General features: G+C 39.6%; 1 protein-coding gene across 2 annotated transcripts in view; it reads right to left on the bottom strand.

Moving 5' to 3' along the window:
• Positions 1-18,068, bottom strand: part of TRIT1 (tRNA isopentenyltransferase 1) — a 57,596-nt gene that overhangs the window by 20,437 nt on the left and 19,091 nt on the right. For both annotated transcript variants that reach the window (XR_003612339.2, XM_028123433.2), the window contains exons 2-5: positions 9,508-9,648; positions 4,712-4,810; positions 3,856-4,001; positions 1,468-1,610 (exon numbers count right to left, since the gene is read on the bottom strand). Coding sequence is in view for 1 of the 2 variants with exons in the window: in XM_028123433.2 (XP_027979234.2) it covers positions 1,468-1,610; positions 3,856-4,001; positions 4,712-4,810; positions 9,508-9,648 (529 nt within the window). In the remaining variant the exon portion in view is untranslated. The remainder of the gene's footprint in view (positions 1-1,467; positions 1,611-3,855; positions 4,002-4,711; positions 4,811-9,507; positions 9,649-18,068) is intronic.

The following is an 18,068-nucleotide window of genomic DNA, read 5'->3' as shown; positions in this document are numbered from 1 at the left end:
AGAAGAACAGCTGTAGAAGAACAGCTGCCACAAGAACAGCCAGACAAAGGAGCAAAGAGTCAGGGGTCATAATCATTCAGATGTGATGGCCAAACTTGATTATGACCAAAGGTGGTGGTCAGCTTTATTATGAATCAGATTCCATTATTTTATGATGAATTGCAATATGTTTTCAGTCACAAAAATTTCATTTAAAAAATTCCCTTTTTCTATAAACTTGCACCTGAGATTTATTTTAACAAATTTTCACCATTTCAACCATGCTCTACATTATCTGCCATTGCTACTTCTCAGCCTGCAGTAACAGTAACCTTTTATCCTATCTTCCTAAAAAGTTTGTATTTATTAAAGACTCACCACATGTTATGCACATTCTGAGCACTTTGTATGTTGTAACTCATCTAATCCTCAGTACATATACATATTATTATTATCATCAATTCCAATTTACAGAAGAGAAAATTGGGGCACTGGGAGGTTAACTAACTTGCCTTGAAACTCACATAGCTAGAAGATGGTGGAGCAGGAGTATGAATCCAGACGGTTTGGCTCAGAGACCGTGTTCTTAATCATTCACATACAGACCTAGCTCATAGGTTACCCTTAAAAATGGGTATCCCAGGGGCGCCTGGGTGGCTCAGATGGTTAAGTGTCTGCCTTCAGCTCAGGTCATGATCCCAGGGTCCTGGGATTGAGCCCCGCATCGGGCTCCCTGCTCCGCAGGAAGCCTGCTTCTCCCTCTCCCACTCCCCCTGCTTGTGTTCCCTCTCTTGCTGTATCTCTCTGTCAAATAAATAAAATCTTTAAAAAAAAAAATGGGTATCCCTTCTCTGTGGCCTCACAGTACTACTTTCTAGCCCAGCATTTATCACAATGTAGTATCTGTATTTGTTTGCTGCCCTAGACTGGGAGCTCCTAAAAACCAGGCACAGTCTCACATTCATCTCTGAAATCCAGGAAATTACGCAGCATACTTGGCACTTCATTGAATGCTTACTGAATGTTAGCTGGATGAAGAAGTTGTTAGCACTATCACAGGGCATTATCAGACTTTACAAAAAAAACCACAATCAGGCTAGCTAACTAACCATCATACCCATTTCTGAGGCCTGCTGCTTCTGGAATAATCAATGATGCAGCCTCCACCCAGCCAATCCAGGGAATCAGACCTCCTTCCACAGAGCCTTCCTTCTCCTTCTCTTGAGACCTTCCCCGGCCGGCAGTCTCTTACTCATGCCACCCATCTCCCTCTTATCCCATCCTTGGTATCTTACCCTAGTGCCAGGGCCACCCTTCTTCCCCTTCCAGACAGATACCTAGGGGAAAGGCACTGTGCCTTACTAAGTTAATGAGTAACAGCAATTATAAAATTAAAAGCTAACACTTATTTAGTGCTTATTATGAGCTACTCATGGTTCTGGGCAGGCTCTATCTCAGATGTATTCTAAGGCATCAAAGGGCTTTTACCTGTCTGGTCAGCATGAAGCCAGAGGATGCATAGGTTAGGGAACTTCAGAGGGCCTCCAAGGGGACCACCACCTTCCTCTGCATGTTGACGATGAAGAAATTCACTATGAGAGATTCCCGTTTCTTCAAACACTTGCAAGCTCCTAAGTCATTTAAAGGGGTGGGGGGGGACACCCAAAAAAAAATTAGAAAATTTGACTCTCCAATGAAACAAGGAGAGAGCCTATTTATTATAGAACACCTCTTTCTCATCTTCACTGTATAAGCTCCTGAAGACATGAAGGTCTGGGGTTACTCCAATCCTATAGCTACTCAGAAAACAGTCCCAAAGAAAATTTTAGGTAAAGTAAGAATAACACTATTCTTCTAAACATATATTAATTTTTCTAAACTCAGGTTCAGAAACAGCAGGCTTCTTCCACACAAATAGAATGGGACTCACTCACCTTCAGGTAAGCAGTAAAAGAGCTTATTTGGGAGACTGTTACAAGCCAGCAAGTCCAGTCTCGCTGGAACGCCTTTCCCACAGTACAAAAGTATGCTGTATATCCAGCTCATCAACTTTTTTTTTTTACATAGGTCTAGAATTAAGGAAGAACACTTCTGACTGATCTGGTACTCCACCAGCACAAAAACCACTGCAGAAAGAATTCACATACTTATTCTTCAGCCACCCTCGGCTCTGTCTGCCTCTATCAGTTATGCAGCCCTAGGTAATGTAACTCTCAAATCTACACTCCACCACTCTGGGTGACTGCAGCTCATCAGACTGAAAGTGATCTTTCCCTCCCTGACCCAATTCTACTTCCTGAAACCCTAACACAAGAGTAGAGACCCCTTGTCTTTCCGTACTGCTGATCACTCAAAGAGGACCTGTGAGGAAAAATCATAGTAATAGACAATCTTAATTATCTGGAGATTGGGATACAGTCTTAAACTAAAAGAAAGATGAGGGACGCCTGGGTGGCTCAGTCAGTTAAGCGTCCGCCTTCAGCTCAGGTCATGATCCCGGGATCCTGGGATCAAGCCCTGCATCGGGCTCCCTGTTCTGTGGGGAGTCTGCTTCTCCCTCAGCCCCTCCACCCCCGTCCCCTGCTTGTGCTCTCTCTTTCTCTCTCAAATGAAAATAAATAAAAACCTTTAAAAAGAAAAGAAAAGAAACATGAACAAAGTCCTCCAGTCCTCTCTAAAGAAGAGACTCTGGAACTTGCTTAGAAGCCACTGACTCTTACTAAGACACAATTCTTGACTCATTACTAGTTTAGAAGTAGCAAAATGAAGAGAGGTGATAAGAAAAAACTCATCAATAAAAAGAGAGGATAATAAAGACCAAGCTCTAGAATTACATCATAAAACAACATAAAAATGAATGTTCATCATTAATGTCCCTGTTTTTCAAAAATTTTTGAAAGATCTCTATTAAAATGTTTTAAAATAAAATGTCTGGATACTGAAAGTATAAATTTCATTTATCTAGAATGTGCATTATCACCTGAGATGATACTGCTCTCAAGGAGGCAAAAAAACTTAGACATTACAATGGTGTATGACACTCCAAGGGCCAACCATACCCAAAGAAATATTATTCTTTAGTACTAAATTGCATGAAGGACAGGGAGGGAGGGAGGCACAATTAGGAAAAAAATTTCTAAAAAGTCTCTGGGTGTGTGTGGGGTGGTGGGAGATAATGAAAAAGGATTAAGAAACACTGATCTAGAACATTCATTTGAGTGGAATACTTTATAATCCCTATCAATACCAGATGGTGCTATAATATTTAATCTGTGTAATCAACCGTCCTTTATTAGATCCTCTACTCTGCTAGATATGGTATCACTCCCAACACTGCAGAAGAATAAACTTAACACACGAGGCTGCAATTTCAAAACACCCTAAGAAAACATGACCTTATGAGTTCATTCACCACCTCTGTCTTCCCTTCAAGAAAGCCTCCATATGTGAAGGTGAGTTGGTCTATGAGACAGTTTATAAAATCTACCTCCCACTGGGAAAGCTGCTGGGGCAGAACTCAGCATTGCGCCATCAATTATAAAACTCAAATCACAATGTAAACCAATTGCATGCCAGAAAAAATTTATATGAAAACTGTTATACAAGCAAAGATCAAATAGGAAATGAAGCGCAATTACCTAGGCCCTAGGGAAAACTCTATTGTATTATACATTTTGAAATAACAAAGTTGGGTGCAATTATTTATTGAGGGAGGTGGACTGAGGCAGTACCTCAGGGCCTTGCAACCTGTGTGCTGGGAATATACCAATCTGCACCAACTGCTATTACCAAACCCCTCTCATTACCTAGGCACACTGAAGAACTGACGGCCCAACTCCAGAGGGACTCAGGCTCAGTGGGCCCAGGCTTTCTTACCTGGCCACTTTGCGCTTGTCATGTGGGTGCAATTTGGCAGCCATTTCTGGGTCCACTTGGCTGAGGCGTTTGTGGAGTACATGGCCATCTTCCTTTTCAAGCTCTACTTTCCGGTCAATCACCTTCTCAGTGCCCACCTCCTGGGGCTATTAAAAGAAGGTTTAGAAGTAAATTTAATTCAACAGTTCAACAGGCATTGCAACAGTGTATATGCCAGGCACTTTGCTAGGAGTTAGAAATACAGAACAGAGAGAAATCAGAAGGTCTTGCCATATAGTGAGAGAGAGACCACAGAAAATTCCAATACACTGTGGTAGTGTTGTGAGGCCACAGCACACAAAGGAGGACTTACTGCTCAGGGAAGTACTCAGGTACCTGCTTCCTTGTCAGAAGTATAAACAGGAACCAGGGCTAACACATCTGTATTAACATATCCAGAAGTCCAGTCTTCTCAGCAAGTGACCAGTGTGGACCAGGATTGCCCACACATTACAGTTTGCAAACTCTCACCCTATGCAATAGCATCTCCGTAAGAAAGGTTAGTGTTGGACATCTCACTGATGTACAGATTGTAATAGCCAAGAAATGCTGAGTCAGACTGATGAACTGTTAACCTACATGGAGTTGCTAATTAATTCACAGGGAGCATTTTTCCCACACACGGCCCCTGCCCTCAGGCCACCCTGGAGGAGCACACTTCACATATGGAGGTGGCATTTGCTTCAGAATATTAAGTAAGAAAATTACAGTTGCTGAGTTTAAGAAACAGACAAGAGTCAACCTTCCTCCCACTAAAATTAGCTGGCAAGAAAGAGGAACCCATTTCCTCAGTGACTTGTAAGTGAACTAAACATACCTTAGTATTGACAAGAACTTTCCAGAGCAGAGACTCAATGTAATAATTGGTTCCTCCCACGACAATAGGAATTTTGTCTCGGGCAAATATATCTTCAATGTGAATGTTAAGAAAGACATCACAATATTTAATATCAAGAAGAGCATCCTGACTCACTTGGGAAGGAGGTATTAGCAAGAAACCACACTCATTTACTCGTCTGGAGAACAGAGGAGAAAGGGTGGAAACCAAGATGAACTGATAATCAGTCTTCACCGTTTCCCATGAGTTCTCAGAAGCATTTCCTATTAGTTCTGGAAGGACCTGCATAAACCAGATACAGATGCATGATGATAATTCCTTCCAGTTCTAGAAATTTCTAGGCCTTGCTGCTAAAATTCAAAGATTGCTTGGTATTCCAAATCAGTTTAACCAGCACAAGCCTAAGGGCTCTCAGAGAACCAAGTGTCAGCTGCTCAGGAAGCCACCAAGGTGATGTCCATTGTGTGACTGCCTTCTAAGACAAAATACAAACTGGTTTTGGGCGCCTGGGTGGCTCAGTTGGTTGAGCGACTGCCTTCGGCTCAGGTCATGATCCTGGAGTCCCGGGATCGAGTCCCGCATCAGGCTCCCTGCTCAGCAGTGAGTCTGCTTCTCCCTCGGACCCTCCCCCCTCTCATGGTCTCTCTCTCTCTATCTCATTCTCTCTCTCAAATAAATAAATAAAATCTTTAAAAATAAATAAATAAATAAATAAATAAATAAATAAATAAATAAATAAATAAATAAAATACAAACTGGTTTCTCTATGCCATGGTTCTTAGACTCAGTCAGTCCTTACCATTATGTGGTAGTACTGCACATTTCAGCCCCATATGAGACTTCGCCAGATAAACTGAGAAGCACAGGTTCCAAAGACAAACAGATCTCAATTACCACTCCAACTCTCTGATAAGTTATTCAGCCTGAGCTTCAGTTTTCTCACCTGTAAAATTCTCCTGAATTCTAAGGAGCATTAAATGTGACAAAGCATATAAATCCCCTACCATGATGCCTGAAATATTTGCTTTCAATTGAGTAAGTACTGAATTTACTTGAGCCACTATTGTTTTTATATCCCTGCTACTTTGAATTCTTCTCTTTAGAATCCCTGTTGAACAGATAATTATCTGCTTTATGAAGGGCTTTGCTTCTGAGGATAATTGATAAAAAGAGACTTTCAACCTAGACAAAGACTCATTTACATACTTCTTCCCCTTTCTAGCCTGTCTGTGGGCACAGAGATAGATGACCTCTTTTCTACCAGAAGCACACGAACCCAAGAAGTTGGGGTGGGGTGGAAAGAAAGCTGTTACCAATCAAGGATCTTAAAGAAGAAACATTGTTTCTCCATTTGTTTTTTTTTTAAGATTTTATTTATTTATTTGAGAGCGAGATTGAGAGAGCGAGAGCAAGGGAGAGCAGGATGAGGGGCAGAGGGAGAAGCCGACTCCTAGCTGAGCAGAAAGCCCGATGCAGGGCTCCATCCCAGGATTCTGGGACCATGACCTAAGCCAAAGGCAGACACTTTTAATCAACTGAGCCACCCAGGCAACCCCTCTCTACTGGTTTTTTAAAAAAGAGAAATACTATATTCCCCCTATTAAGTATAGGGAGCATACAATTACAGCAAATGTAATGAAAATTCAAATATATACTATGATTGACAAAGAGAAAGGAAGCAAGCAAAGTAAAAAGGGAAGGGGAAAATGGTGAGATGCCAAAGAGAGAGAGAGTGGAAAAGAAGGAAGGAGATGGGATAGGAGATACTTGGTGGGAAAAGGTTTAACTTGTTTGCCCAAGCCATGAAACAACTGTGATCCTGGGCAAAACCCTTCTCTCTGGGCCTCTGTTATCTAATACCTTACTTAGCCTGTCAAATCAAGAAGGTTAACTGGATACTTCTTAAGGTACTTTCAGTTCTGACATTCTGATTTTGGGTTCATACCTAAACTCAGAAATCTCTAATTTCTTAGAGAAATTAGACTTAATCACATGATTAAGTCATCCCTACTGCCCTCTGAAAACTCTATTTTCTATCAGCTTTTTCTGAACAACCAAAGTGTCTTAAAACAACAACATACATTTGGTGATATGTTCTAATTTGCCAAGGGCTTTCATATACATTATCTCATCTGATACAACTGTCCCATAAAGCAGGTAGGGTAAGAATTATCTGCATTTTAATCTCTGCCTATTTGACAGGCAAAAAAATATGATTTCATTATTTTGATTTGCATGGCCTTAACAGCAAGGGTAAACCCTTCTTCATGTTTACCATCATTTAGATTTCTTCCTTTGTGAATTACTACTCAGGCCCTTTAAGTATTTTTCATATTGATTCATATGAGTTCTTTATATACTAAGGATATTAACCATCTGCCTTTCCTATGTTACAAATATTTTTTTCCCTCTGGCTTGCAGTACGTTTTTTAATTTTGTTTATAGTGGGCTAATTTTTAAAATTATAAAATATTCAATATATACAAAAGAACATACGTAAATTATGAAGCCTTATAATAAACATATATTCATGAAGCCAATGTAAGAAAAGGAGTGTTATCAATTCTTTTGAAGCTTCCTGTGTATTCATTCCCATCCCAACCCCCTACTTCCCCTCTCTGTGGGGAAACCTGAGATTTGCTATCCTGAATTGTTTGGTTTTTCTTGTTATCATTCCCTTGCTTTCCTTTACCTTATTCCTTAGGTATATGTAACCCCCTAAAAAATATATTGATTAGTTTTGTTTGCTTTTTAACTTTTATAATAAATGGTATGAATGTGTATGGTATGAATGTCTATAATTTCTCACATTTTACATTGTTTCTGAGATTCTTCTACATTGCTGCATGTAGCTACAATTTATTCATTTTCACTGCGGAAAAAGTACTTATATGAACAAAGCAAATTTTATACATTCTCCTGTAAGTAAGAATTCAGGTATTTATGTTTTTGCCATTAAGAGCAATGCCGCTATGAATGAGATCTACCACCTATCTCATACGTGTGGCAAGCTTACTCTAGGGTGGATACCTAGTTCTGGTTGATATACATTCTTGCTGACACAAATTCTTAATTCATACATACTCAAAGCTAGCTACTTTCCTTAAAAAAAAGGGGGGGTGCCTAGGTGTACAGTCAGTTGAGCATCTGACTCTTGGTTTTCAGCTTAGGTCATGATCTCAGGGTCCTGGGATGAAGCCCCATAGAGTACATGGAGTCTGTTTGGGATTCTCTCTCCCTCTCCCTCTGCCCCTCCCACTCGTGCTCTCACTCTCTCTCAAATAAATAAATCTTTAAAAACAAATACAAATCTGAAGGTTATGGGGATGGATGGTGGTGATGGTTGCGCCACTATATGAATGTATTTGATACAACTGAACTGTACACTTAAAAAATGGTTAAGTGGTAAATTTTGTGTGTATTTAACACAGTAAAATAAAGGAAAAATTTGAGTTTAAAAAAATCCATTAAGATAACTTTTTTAGAAACTATGTATCTATAAAGTCCTTCCCTACTCTAAAATCACATAACTACTCAATCATATATTATCCCATTTGTCTTAGTTTTCAAAATACATGTACTTAACTCTGAAATCCATCTGTAATTTATGTCATACATAATGAGATCGTGATTTTATTTTTTTCCAAAAAAATTAGCTGTCCCAAGAATATTAACTACGGCATTATTTCTCTATTGTTTTAAATGCCACCTTGATCATAAGGTAAATATATACATCCATTTTAATTTGTATCTGAATTTTCTATTCTGTGTCATAAATTTGTCTGGTATAAGTTCTATACTATGATAATTATTATGAATTTTCCTTACATTTTATTATCTGGCAGTCCAAAAATTTTTTAAAGCAATCTCTATACCCAACATGAGGCTTGAACTCACAACCCGGAGATCAAGAGTTGCATGCTCATTCCACTGAGCCAGCCAGGCACCCCATCTGGAAGTCTGGACAATTAAAATATAAGGACAGTCCCCCTTATATTATTCTTTTTTCAAAATGTACTGGTGTTGAAACTAATATAACACTATATGTTAACTATACTAGAATTAAAATTTTAAAAAATAAACAAGGGGCACCTGGGTGGCTCAGTCAGTTAAGTGTATGACTTGATCTCAGCTCAGGTCTTGATTTCAGGATTTTGAGTTTAAGCCCCATGTTGGACTCCATGCTGGGCGTAGAGCTTACTTAATCAATCAAAGATCGCTGATCACAGAAAAAAAATTTACTGTTTTTGCAGTCCTCCCTCACCCAACAATCCCTATTAAACTCTAACTCCATATTTATAAATTGATTTTGTATCCCCATTTAAAGGGTGGGAAACTGAAGCTGAGTTGGGTAAATGCTCTACCCAATAAAATTCACTTGGTCCAAAGAGGCAGTTCTGGGACTAGAACACAGATTTTCTAGTTCCTAAATCAGTGTTCTCTCCACTAAAACAGTTTCTCAAATTTTAATATGCATATGAATCACCTGGGACTCTTGTGAAATGTAGATTCTGATTCAGTAGTTCTGGAGTGAGGCCCAAATTCAGCATTTCTTATAAGCGCCCAAGGGATGGCTGATGCTAGTCTGACAAGACTCTGAGAAGCAAGGGCACTGTATCTTTTGATCCGTATAGTTCTGATGGGGGTGCTGCCTATTGGCTGCTAAGTCTTGGGTGCCCCTGCTTAGAAGAAATTGTCACTGAAACAAAAACTTCTTTCTTGTCTTGGACTGCCTTATACCCACCAAGCCTAGTCGCTGTCTTTCCTAAGGATATCAGAGCAGTTGCCTTGTTCCTGAAGTCCACAACTGTGTAATTTGTCACGAGAGGATCCACAAAGCTGATCATGTGATGCTGGCATATTCTCTGCTCTTGGGCAGAAACCTTGTTGGTGATGATGTCCAGGCCTTCATAAACCTAGGGGAAAGAAAATTAGCATGAGAAAATCACCTGCCTCCATAAAAGGCACACTTGCCCTCCAGCCAAACATGTGATTGACCCAAAGCACCAGACTAGATGTGTTCTTCTCTTTTTTTAGAGTAGATGTGTTCTAAGCATATGTGTTCAGAGCACAGCAGACCCACAAAAACCTAAGACAAAGGAAGTAGAAGAAAAGAGAGCACTGGTTTTCTTATCAAATCATGGTTATTAGCTTAGACTTCAAGATAAAAAGTGTATGTTGGGCGCCTGGGTGGCTCAGTTGGTTAAGCGACTGCCTTCGGCTCAGGTCATGATCCTGGAGTCCTGGGATCGAGTCCCGCATCGGGCTCCCTGCTCAGCGGGGATTCTGCTTCTCCCTCTGACCCTCTTCCCTCTCATGCTCTCTATCTCTCATTCTCTCTCTCTCAAATAAATAAAATCTTTAAAAAAAAAAAAGATAAAAAGTGTATGTAAATCAATGCTCAAGTGAGAACTAATTCTGCAAAATTAACTGGAGGTTCTTTAGGTTCTTTAAGCATTTAAAAATGGGCAGGTTGTTTTATTTATTTTACTTATCACAAGTCTCCAGAAAGGTAACATTTTGCATTGCTCATAGTTCTACTTCAAATGCTTAGGTATTTCTTGGATTTAAATGGCTCTGAAAGATATTTAGAATCTTGGTTCCATTTGTAAAGAAGTGGCCTATTTACAAAGATACATATAAAACACACACATACACACTTTGAAGTTAGAACCCCTAATACTGCTGTACTCTAATGGAAACATTGTGATCTAACCAAATTACTGCTTCAGGGGGTCAGCACATACAGTCTAAATACTCAAAGGCAATATCCTGTCTGTAAGCTCTTGATCTGCCAATTCAACTAAAAAGTTCAAATGTACTTTTTCTAAATGCAAGGTCTCAGATGGAGAACAGATCTGAAAATACTAGTTTGAAAATAGGGATGAATGCTTTGAGATTAAATGTTCTCTCTGTAATCACTGATTCTACAGGGAGCACTGAATGAACAAATAATAAGTTCCATAGAGCCCACAAAGATGTTAAAAGCATTTTTTATCTCACATTTCCCTTTACTTACATGAGTGTCGATTAAGTACAGTACAGTATAATAGTTGGGAGGAAGGACACTGGCGCCAGGCTGCTCAGATCAATTCCTAGCTCTGCTGCTTACCAGTTGTTTGTACTTACGGAGTAGTCAGTTACTAACCTCTCTCTGCCTCAATCCCTCATCAGTAAAATGAGGATAATAGTATCTATTTCGTGGGGTTGTTCTGTGGATTAAGTGAGTTAGTACATGTAAAGCACTTAGTTTTTGCCTAACACACTGCATATGCTATACAGGGTCATTATATAACTACCTATATTACGACCACTACTACTATCACAAAGGCAAGGAGAATGGGAAATAAGTTTAGTGTCATTATCACTCGGGAGCTTCTGTGCTCTTAACTACTGAGGTTATTTACCCAAAAGCATATAAGCTATCTTCAAGTAAAAGAAAACCGTTAATTAGTAAAATAGTACAAAGAAATATAAAGAGCCACAGGGAAAGAACCAGCTCTGCTCTTAACTCATTTAATCTGTGCCTGACAACTGACTTGCATTCTTCCACCTGAATACTGATGGAATCTTAAATCATAGGGTGTTTTGTGTGTGTGTGTGTGTATCTTGAACAAGATGTCTTTCTGACATTATAAAGTGCCGTAGCATATACTGCACACTGCAGTCTTCTGCACAAATTAAGAAAACTAAAGGAGGGAAAGGAGTTAGTAATTGTGTGTTCTGGGTGCCTGGGTGGCTCAGTTGGTTAAGCGTCTGCCTTCAGCTCAGGTCATGATCCCAGGGTCCTGGGATTGAGTCCCATGTCGGGCTCCCTGCTCCACAGGGAGTCTGGTTCTCCCTCTGCCCCTCCTCACACTTGTTCTTTCAATCTCTCTCTCTCAAATAAATAAATAAATAAAATCTTAAAATAAAAAAAAGGAAAGGCATAGTTGCAAATGCACAATTACCATCCCCCACCTCCAAAAAAGCCAAAATGTAAACATCTCTACCAGTAAATTCTATCAGATATATAAATTTGTAGATAAAATTTCATCTTGTGTCCTGCCTTTATGTGTATCTTCTAGAACTCTTAAAACTGGTAAGTTTAAATAAACACATCAACATAAATCAAACAGAAGGTAACCCCAGAACAAGGCTCACCTTATTTATTAAAGGAAGTGGCCTACTGTACTGTTTATGGTATATACAAATGCCAACAAATATCAGAAAGAAGAAAAGAGTATTAATGGTTTAAGGAAAGTAGACATCTTGCTTACAGAGTTAACAAACTAAAAACTGTAATACATCCAAAAGTACTATATCCTGGTTACCAGTGTAAATTGTCATCTTTGAGTGATTTGTCAACTTTTCATTTCCTGTACCACTGAATTAAAAGAAACTGGGGCGGGGGGCGCCTGGGTGGCTCAGATGGTTGGGCGTCTGCCTTCGGCTCAGGTCATGATCTCCAGGTTCTGGGATCGAGCCCCATTGGGGGGGGGGGGTCCCGGCTCGGCAGGGGGTCTGCTTCTCCCTCTTCTTCTGCCTCTCCCCCTGCTTGTGCTCTCTCTGTGTCTCTCTCTCTCCCTCAAATAATCTTTAAAAAATAAAAAATAAAAGAAACTGGGCATAGAGATATGGGTGATACTAACTGGATATCTGATGATAAAAGGGTTGTTTATTTTTAGGTATCATATGGTTTTATGGTTATGCTTTTTTTAAAAAAGGAATCCTTAACTTTGAGGTATACAATATATTGAGGTACACTTGAATGAAAGTATATCTTTTTTTAAAGAGATTAGAGCTGATCCAAGGTTATGTCTATAATAATATTGTTTCAGTCTTCCATTCTAATATGACTTCTTTCAACAGTTACTGATGTGCTGTCACAGTTGAGTGTACAAATGACAGCAACTTGTGATCACGGCTATTGTGTATTTTTTCATTTTACCCATGAATACATTTTTTTTAAAGATTTTATTTATTGAGGCACCTGGGTGGCTCAGTCGTTAAGCGTCTGCCTTCGGCTCAGGTCATGATCCCAGGATCCTGGGATCAAGCCCCATGTCAGGCTCCCTGCTTCTCCCTCTCCCACTCTCCCTGCTTGTGTCCCCTCTCTTGCTGTGTCTCTCTCTGTCAAATAAATAAATATTTATTTATAAATATTTATTTTTTTAATTTATAAATATTTATAAATAATTATAAATATAAAATAAAGATTTTATTTATTTATTTGACAGAGAGAGAGCACAAGCAGGGGGAGTGAGGCAGAGCAGGCAGAAGGAGAAGCAGGCTCCCAGCTAATCAAGGAGCCCGATGCGGTACTTGATCTCAAGACCCTGGGATCATGACCTGAGCTGAAGGCAGACGCTTAACCGACTAAGCCACCCAGGGGTCCCCCATGAATAAATTTTTAAACAAGCAAGAAGGCAAGGGCAGATGAAGGGTATACGTAAAGTACATCTATATCTGCATTATATGAGAGCAAGGATGCTGAAAAGATATCTGTTAATAATGACAAAAGAATTATAATCACTGGGGCACCTGGCTGGCTCAGTCAGTAGGGCATCCAACTCTTTATTTTTTTTTAATTCAATTAGCCAACACACAGTACATCATTAGTTTTTGATGTAGTGTTCATTGATTATTAGGTGCATATAACGCTCAGTGCTCATCACATCACATGCCCTCCTTAATGCCCATCACCCAGTTACCCCATTCCCCCACCCACATCACCTTCTACAACCCTCTGTTTCCCAGAGTCAAGAGTCTCTCATGGCCTGTCTCCCTCTCTAATTTCTTCCCAGTTTTCCCTCCCCTCCCTTGTGGTCCCCTGTGCTACTTCTTATATTCCGTATATGAGTGAAACCACATGATGATTGTCTCTCTCTGATTGACGAGCATCTGACTCTTGATCTTGGGATGGTGAATGTGAGCCCCATGTTGGGTGCAGAGATTACTTCAGGGAAAAAAAAAAAAGAATTATGATCACTGAATGAAAGGCAGAACAATGATGCAAGTAAAATTTACAATAATATTCATAACATTAAAATTTCATGTTTATAGGGGCACCTGGGTGAACCAGTTGGTTGAGTGATCGACTCTTCATTTTGGCTCAGGTCATGATCTCAAGATCCCGGGATCAAGCCCTGTCTTGGGCTCTGTGCTCAGCGGGGAGTCTGCTTGAGGATTCTCTCTCCCTCTCCCTCTGCCCCTCCCCCTGCTCTCACATTCTAAGAAATAAATAAATCTTTTTAGAAAAATTTTATGTTTATTTTCTGCTTTTAACAATAGGGGGGAAAAGCATATGAAGACTGGGATTCATATTCCAATAATGGGGTAGGAAGGTCAGACTAACTGAACTAAGATCAGCCAAGTGTTCCTAACTACTGAAGTGAGGAGAGACACACAGCAGTTCAACTGGCATTCGCTCTTATTTTTTTTATATTTGGGAAATTTCCCTAACAAAAAGTTTCTCTTAGAAAATTTAGATGCACTTCACACCCACTAAGATGCCTATTGTCAAAAAGCAGAAAATAATAAATGTTGGTACAGATGTAGAGACATTAGAACCCCTGTGCATTGCTGGTGGGAATATAAAATGACACAGCTATGGACTGAAAACAGTATGATGATTCATCAAAACACAAAAAATAGTGGGGTGCCTGGTGGGCTCAGTCTGTAGAGCATGTGACTCTTGATCTCAAGATTGTGAGTTCAAGCCCCATAAAAATATAAAAAATAGGGGCACCTGGGTGGCCCAGTCAGTTGAGCATCTGCCTTTGGCTTGGGTCATGGTCCCGGGTTCCTGGGATGGAGTCCCGCATCAGGCTCCCTGCTCTGCGGGGAGCCTGCTTCTCCTTCTGCCTCTGCCTCTCTGTCTCTCACGAATAAATAATTTATATGTGTGTGTGTGTGTGTGTATAAAAAATAGAACTTTATATAGAAACTGATATATATATATATATACATATATATATATATAATAGAATTACCATATGATCCAGCAACTCCACTTCTGGGTACATACCCAAAAGAACTGAAAGCAGGGAGTTGAACAGATACTTATACACCCATGTTTATAGCAGCATTATTCACAGAAGCCAAAAGGTGGAAGCCATCCATATCCATCATGAACAAATGGATAAACAAAATGTGCTGTATACATATAATGGAATATTATTCAGCCTTAAAAAGGAAGGAAATTCTGACACATACTATAGAAGAACCTTGAAGATATCATGCTAAGTGAAATAACCCACTAACAAAACGACAAATATTGTATGATTCTACTAACATAACTAAAGTAGTCAAATTCAAAGACAGAAAGGAGAATGGTGGTTGCCAGGGGCTGGGACAGAGAAGAATGGGGAATTAGTATAAAACAGGTACAGAATTCCAGTTTGGGAAGATGAAAAAAGTTCTGGAGATGGAGGGTGATGACAGCTGCAGAACAATGTGAATGTGCTTAATGTATGGTAAAATAGTAAATTTTATGTCATGTATATTTTACCATGTATGGTTTACCATAACAAAAGAGTTGGATAACAGACTTTTGGTACAATGAGAAACCTGTGAATATTAGCAATGAAATGAAATTTTCAAAAATTTGTTGAATTTTTCAATTCTTTTTCTTTTTAATTTTTTTAAGAGGTTTTATTTATTTCTTTGAGAGGGAAAAAGAACACACAAGCAGGGGGAGCAGGAGAGGGAGAGGGAGAAGCAGACTACCCACCTGAGCAGGGAGCCCGATACGGGATTTGATTCCAAGTTGCTGGGATCATGACCTGAGCAGAAGGCAGACATTCAATGGACTGAGCCACCCAGGTATCCCTTGAATTTTTCAATTTTTTTCAATATGTACCCAGAAATGGAATTGCTGGATCATATCATAACTTTCAAAATTATTGAGAGGACTGGTAATGTTCTATTTCTTGAACTGAGTTTTGATTACACAGGTATTTTCACTTTTTTGATAACTTACTGAACTGTACAGTTATGAATTATGCATTTTTTTAGATTTTATTTTTAAGTAATCTCTACACCCAACATGGGGCTTGAACCTATATCCCCAAGAACAAGAGTCGCACACTCCACCAAATAAGTCAGCAAGGAGACCCATGAATTACGCATTTTATGATATACATTATTTATCAATTAAAATCATACCACCCAGCCAAAAAGCAAAAATACAACACATTTTACACATTTGCACAAAGGATAAATATCTAAACAAATTTAGAAACCAATCAATTTTGTAAATGTCACATTTGGTCCATACAGGTATTTATATTGTAAATCCCACAACTGGGCTTATTTTACCTGCCCAGAAAACATCATCCTACCAGAGTAAGTTAGGTTTGTAGCTGATTGCCTTATATTTTCCAGCTTCGATTATAGTTTCAGCGTGATTCCACTTATAAAACGGTCAGCCCTGGGTGGTAGGAAGAGCTTAAAGGATCTGTTTTATCTTCTAAAGGCAGCATGTCACTCTGTTCCATTTCCTATTCTCCCAGAGGACACCTGTGATCTGTGTACACAGAAATGACTGGATAAATAATGCTTCTCTCTGCACAAATCAGATTTTGTCAATAGTAAGGGAACTCTGACCTCTTTGTGAGGTCTGACAACTGAAATACTCTGAAAAATTACAGGTTTAACCTACTTAGCCAATTACCAACATAACTGACTTATCTCAGCAAACATTTACTGAGAGTCTACTACGTGCCAGGTACTCTGCAAGATGTTAGGCATTCAAAGATTAATAAAGGGTCCCTGTCCTCTAGGAGTCCAGGCCAGCAAGAGACACAGATACAAATACCTGTACTATAAAGAGATAAATGACATAAAAGTTTCTGAGAGACAATAAAGTTTGTAACCATCTTCTTTAAATCTCATAACCACTAAACATTTAATGTTCTAGGTATTTAAGTGGGTACTAGAAGGAAATATGCTTCTGTCTCACCTCTACTGAGAGTTTATTTCCAGACTGAAAAGGTTTTGGGAAAAGGCCATAAAACTGAAATATCCCGAACTCTCCAAACCAACAGAGCTAAAGTGCCCAGAGGTGCTAGTCAAAGTGAGTGAAACTTACAACAGAGACCTGGAGGAAAACCAGCAGAATCTAGAGCTGTGCTATCAACCAGAAGTGAACTGTCCACCAGGGGACATTTGGCAATGTCTAGAAACATTTTTGGCTGTCACAATTGCAAGGGTGGAGGTGCTGCTGGTATTTAGTGGGTGGAGGTCAGGGATGCTGCTAAACATCCTACAATGCAAGGACAACTCACCACCACCACCACCACCACCACCACCACCACCACCACCACCACCACACACACACAAAATTATCCGGCCCAAAAATGTCAACAGTCCTGAGGTTGAGAAACCCTAATCCAAAGAAATTCTACCTTGGAGAAACTCCCCCAAATCTTTAAGTGTACAGCTAAGGATCCACTCATGTAAGGCTCCATCACTTTATGGCTGTCACACTGTAGGGTGGTCCTACTGAGTGTGTTAATCAGCAAGATCCTGGGCACTGGGCAGATCATGGAGCTCTGAGTGCAGGTTGGCTATGATTGCCCAACACTGCTGTCTACAAGCATGAGGAAAAGCTGCCCCCCAACTTGTTTGTTTTCTTTCCTTCCCCCTTTTGACTTAATTTCCTTCCCAATCCAAATTAGATACTGAAGTCCTTCAATCACTTCCTTGCCTCTATGGATTACATCTGCTTTGAAAACCACAATTACAGATTATGAATCAATACAATCACCTACCTTCTCTGCTGGCTGCTACCCACTGCTCTATGGACATCTCACTCTCTGAGATCACTAATGAACCCTGACTGCCAAATATTAACACTTTTCTACTAAGCTTTCAAAACACGTTTAATGGAAAAACCAACAATCTGATACTACTCGTGTCTCTCCATAATTCATTCTCCTTTGGAGTTTCAATGGCAGCAATCTCTCTAGTTTTTCTTCCTATCTCACTGGCCCTTCCTCAGTTTCCCTACTAAAGCCAACCACTGATGTATTAGCAATATCTCTCATGGTAACAATATTGAGAAATGTCCATCTCTATGGTATCTACCTGCCATTTCTATACTATGAACTGTCTGACACTCATGGCTTCTATAACCATTTTTGTGCTAACTCCCAAAATCCATATCTACAATCTAGTTCTATATTGATGCCAGACCTGTATATTTAACTGCCTACTGGACATTTTCATCATCAATGAGAGGCATTTAATATAGTGAAGTTGTGAACAGTAAAGACTCTGGAGCCAGGTTGCCTGGATTTAAGTCCTAGCTCCACTACTTATTAGCTATGTAACCTTGGGCAAGTTATTTAAC

The sequence above is a fragment of the Eumetopias jubatus genome, unplaced genomic scaffold (genome assembly GCF_037043125.1).
Source record: "Eumetopias jubatus isolate StellerSeaLion01/CBP00866 unplaced genomic scaffold, mEumJub1_p1.0 scaffold_4, whole genome shotgun sequence".
NCBI lineage: Eukaryota > Metazoa > Chordata > Mammalia > Carnivora > Otariidae > Eumetopias > Eumetopias jubatus.
The sequence above is the reverse complement of the archived record's forward strand: the minus strand, read 5'-3'. Positions and strand labels throughout refer to the sequence as shown.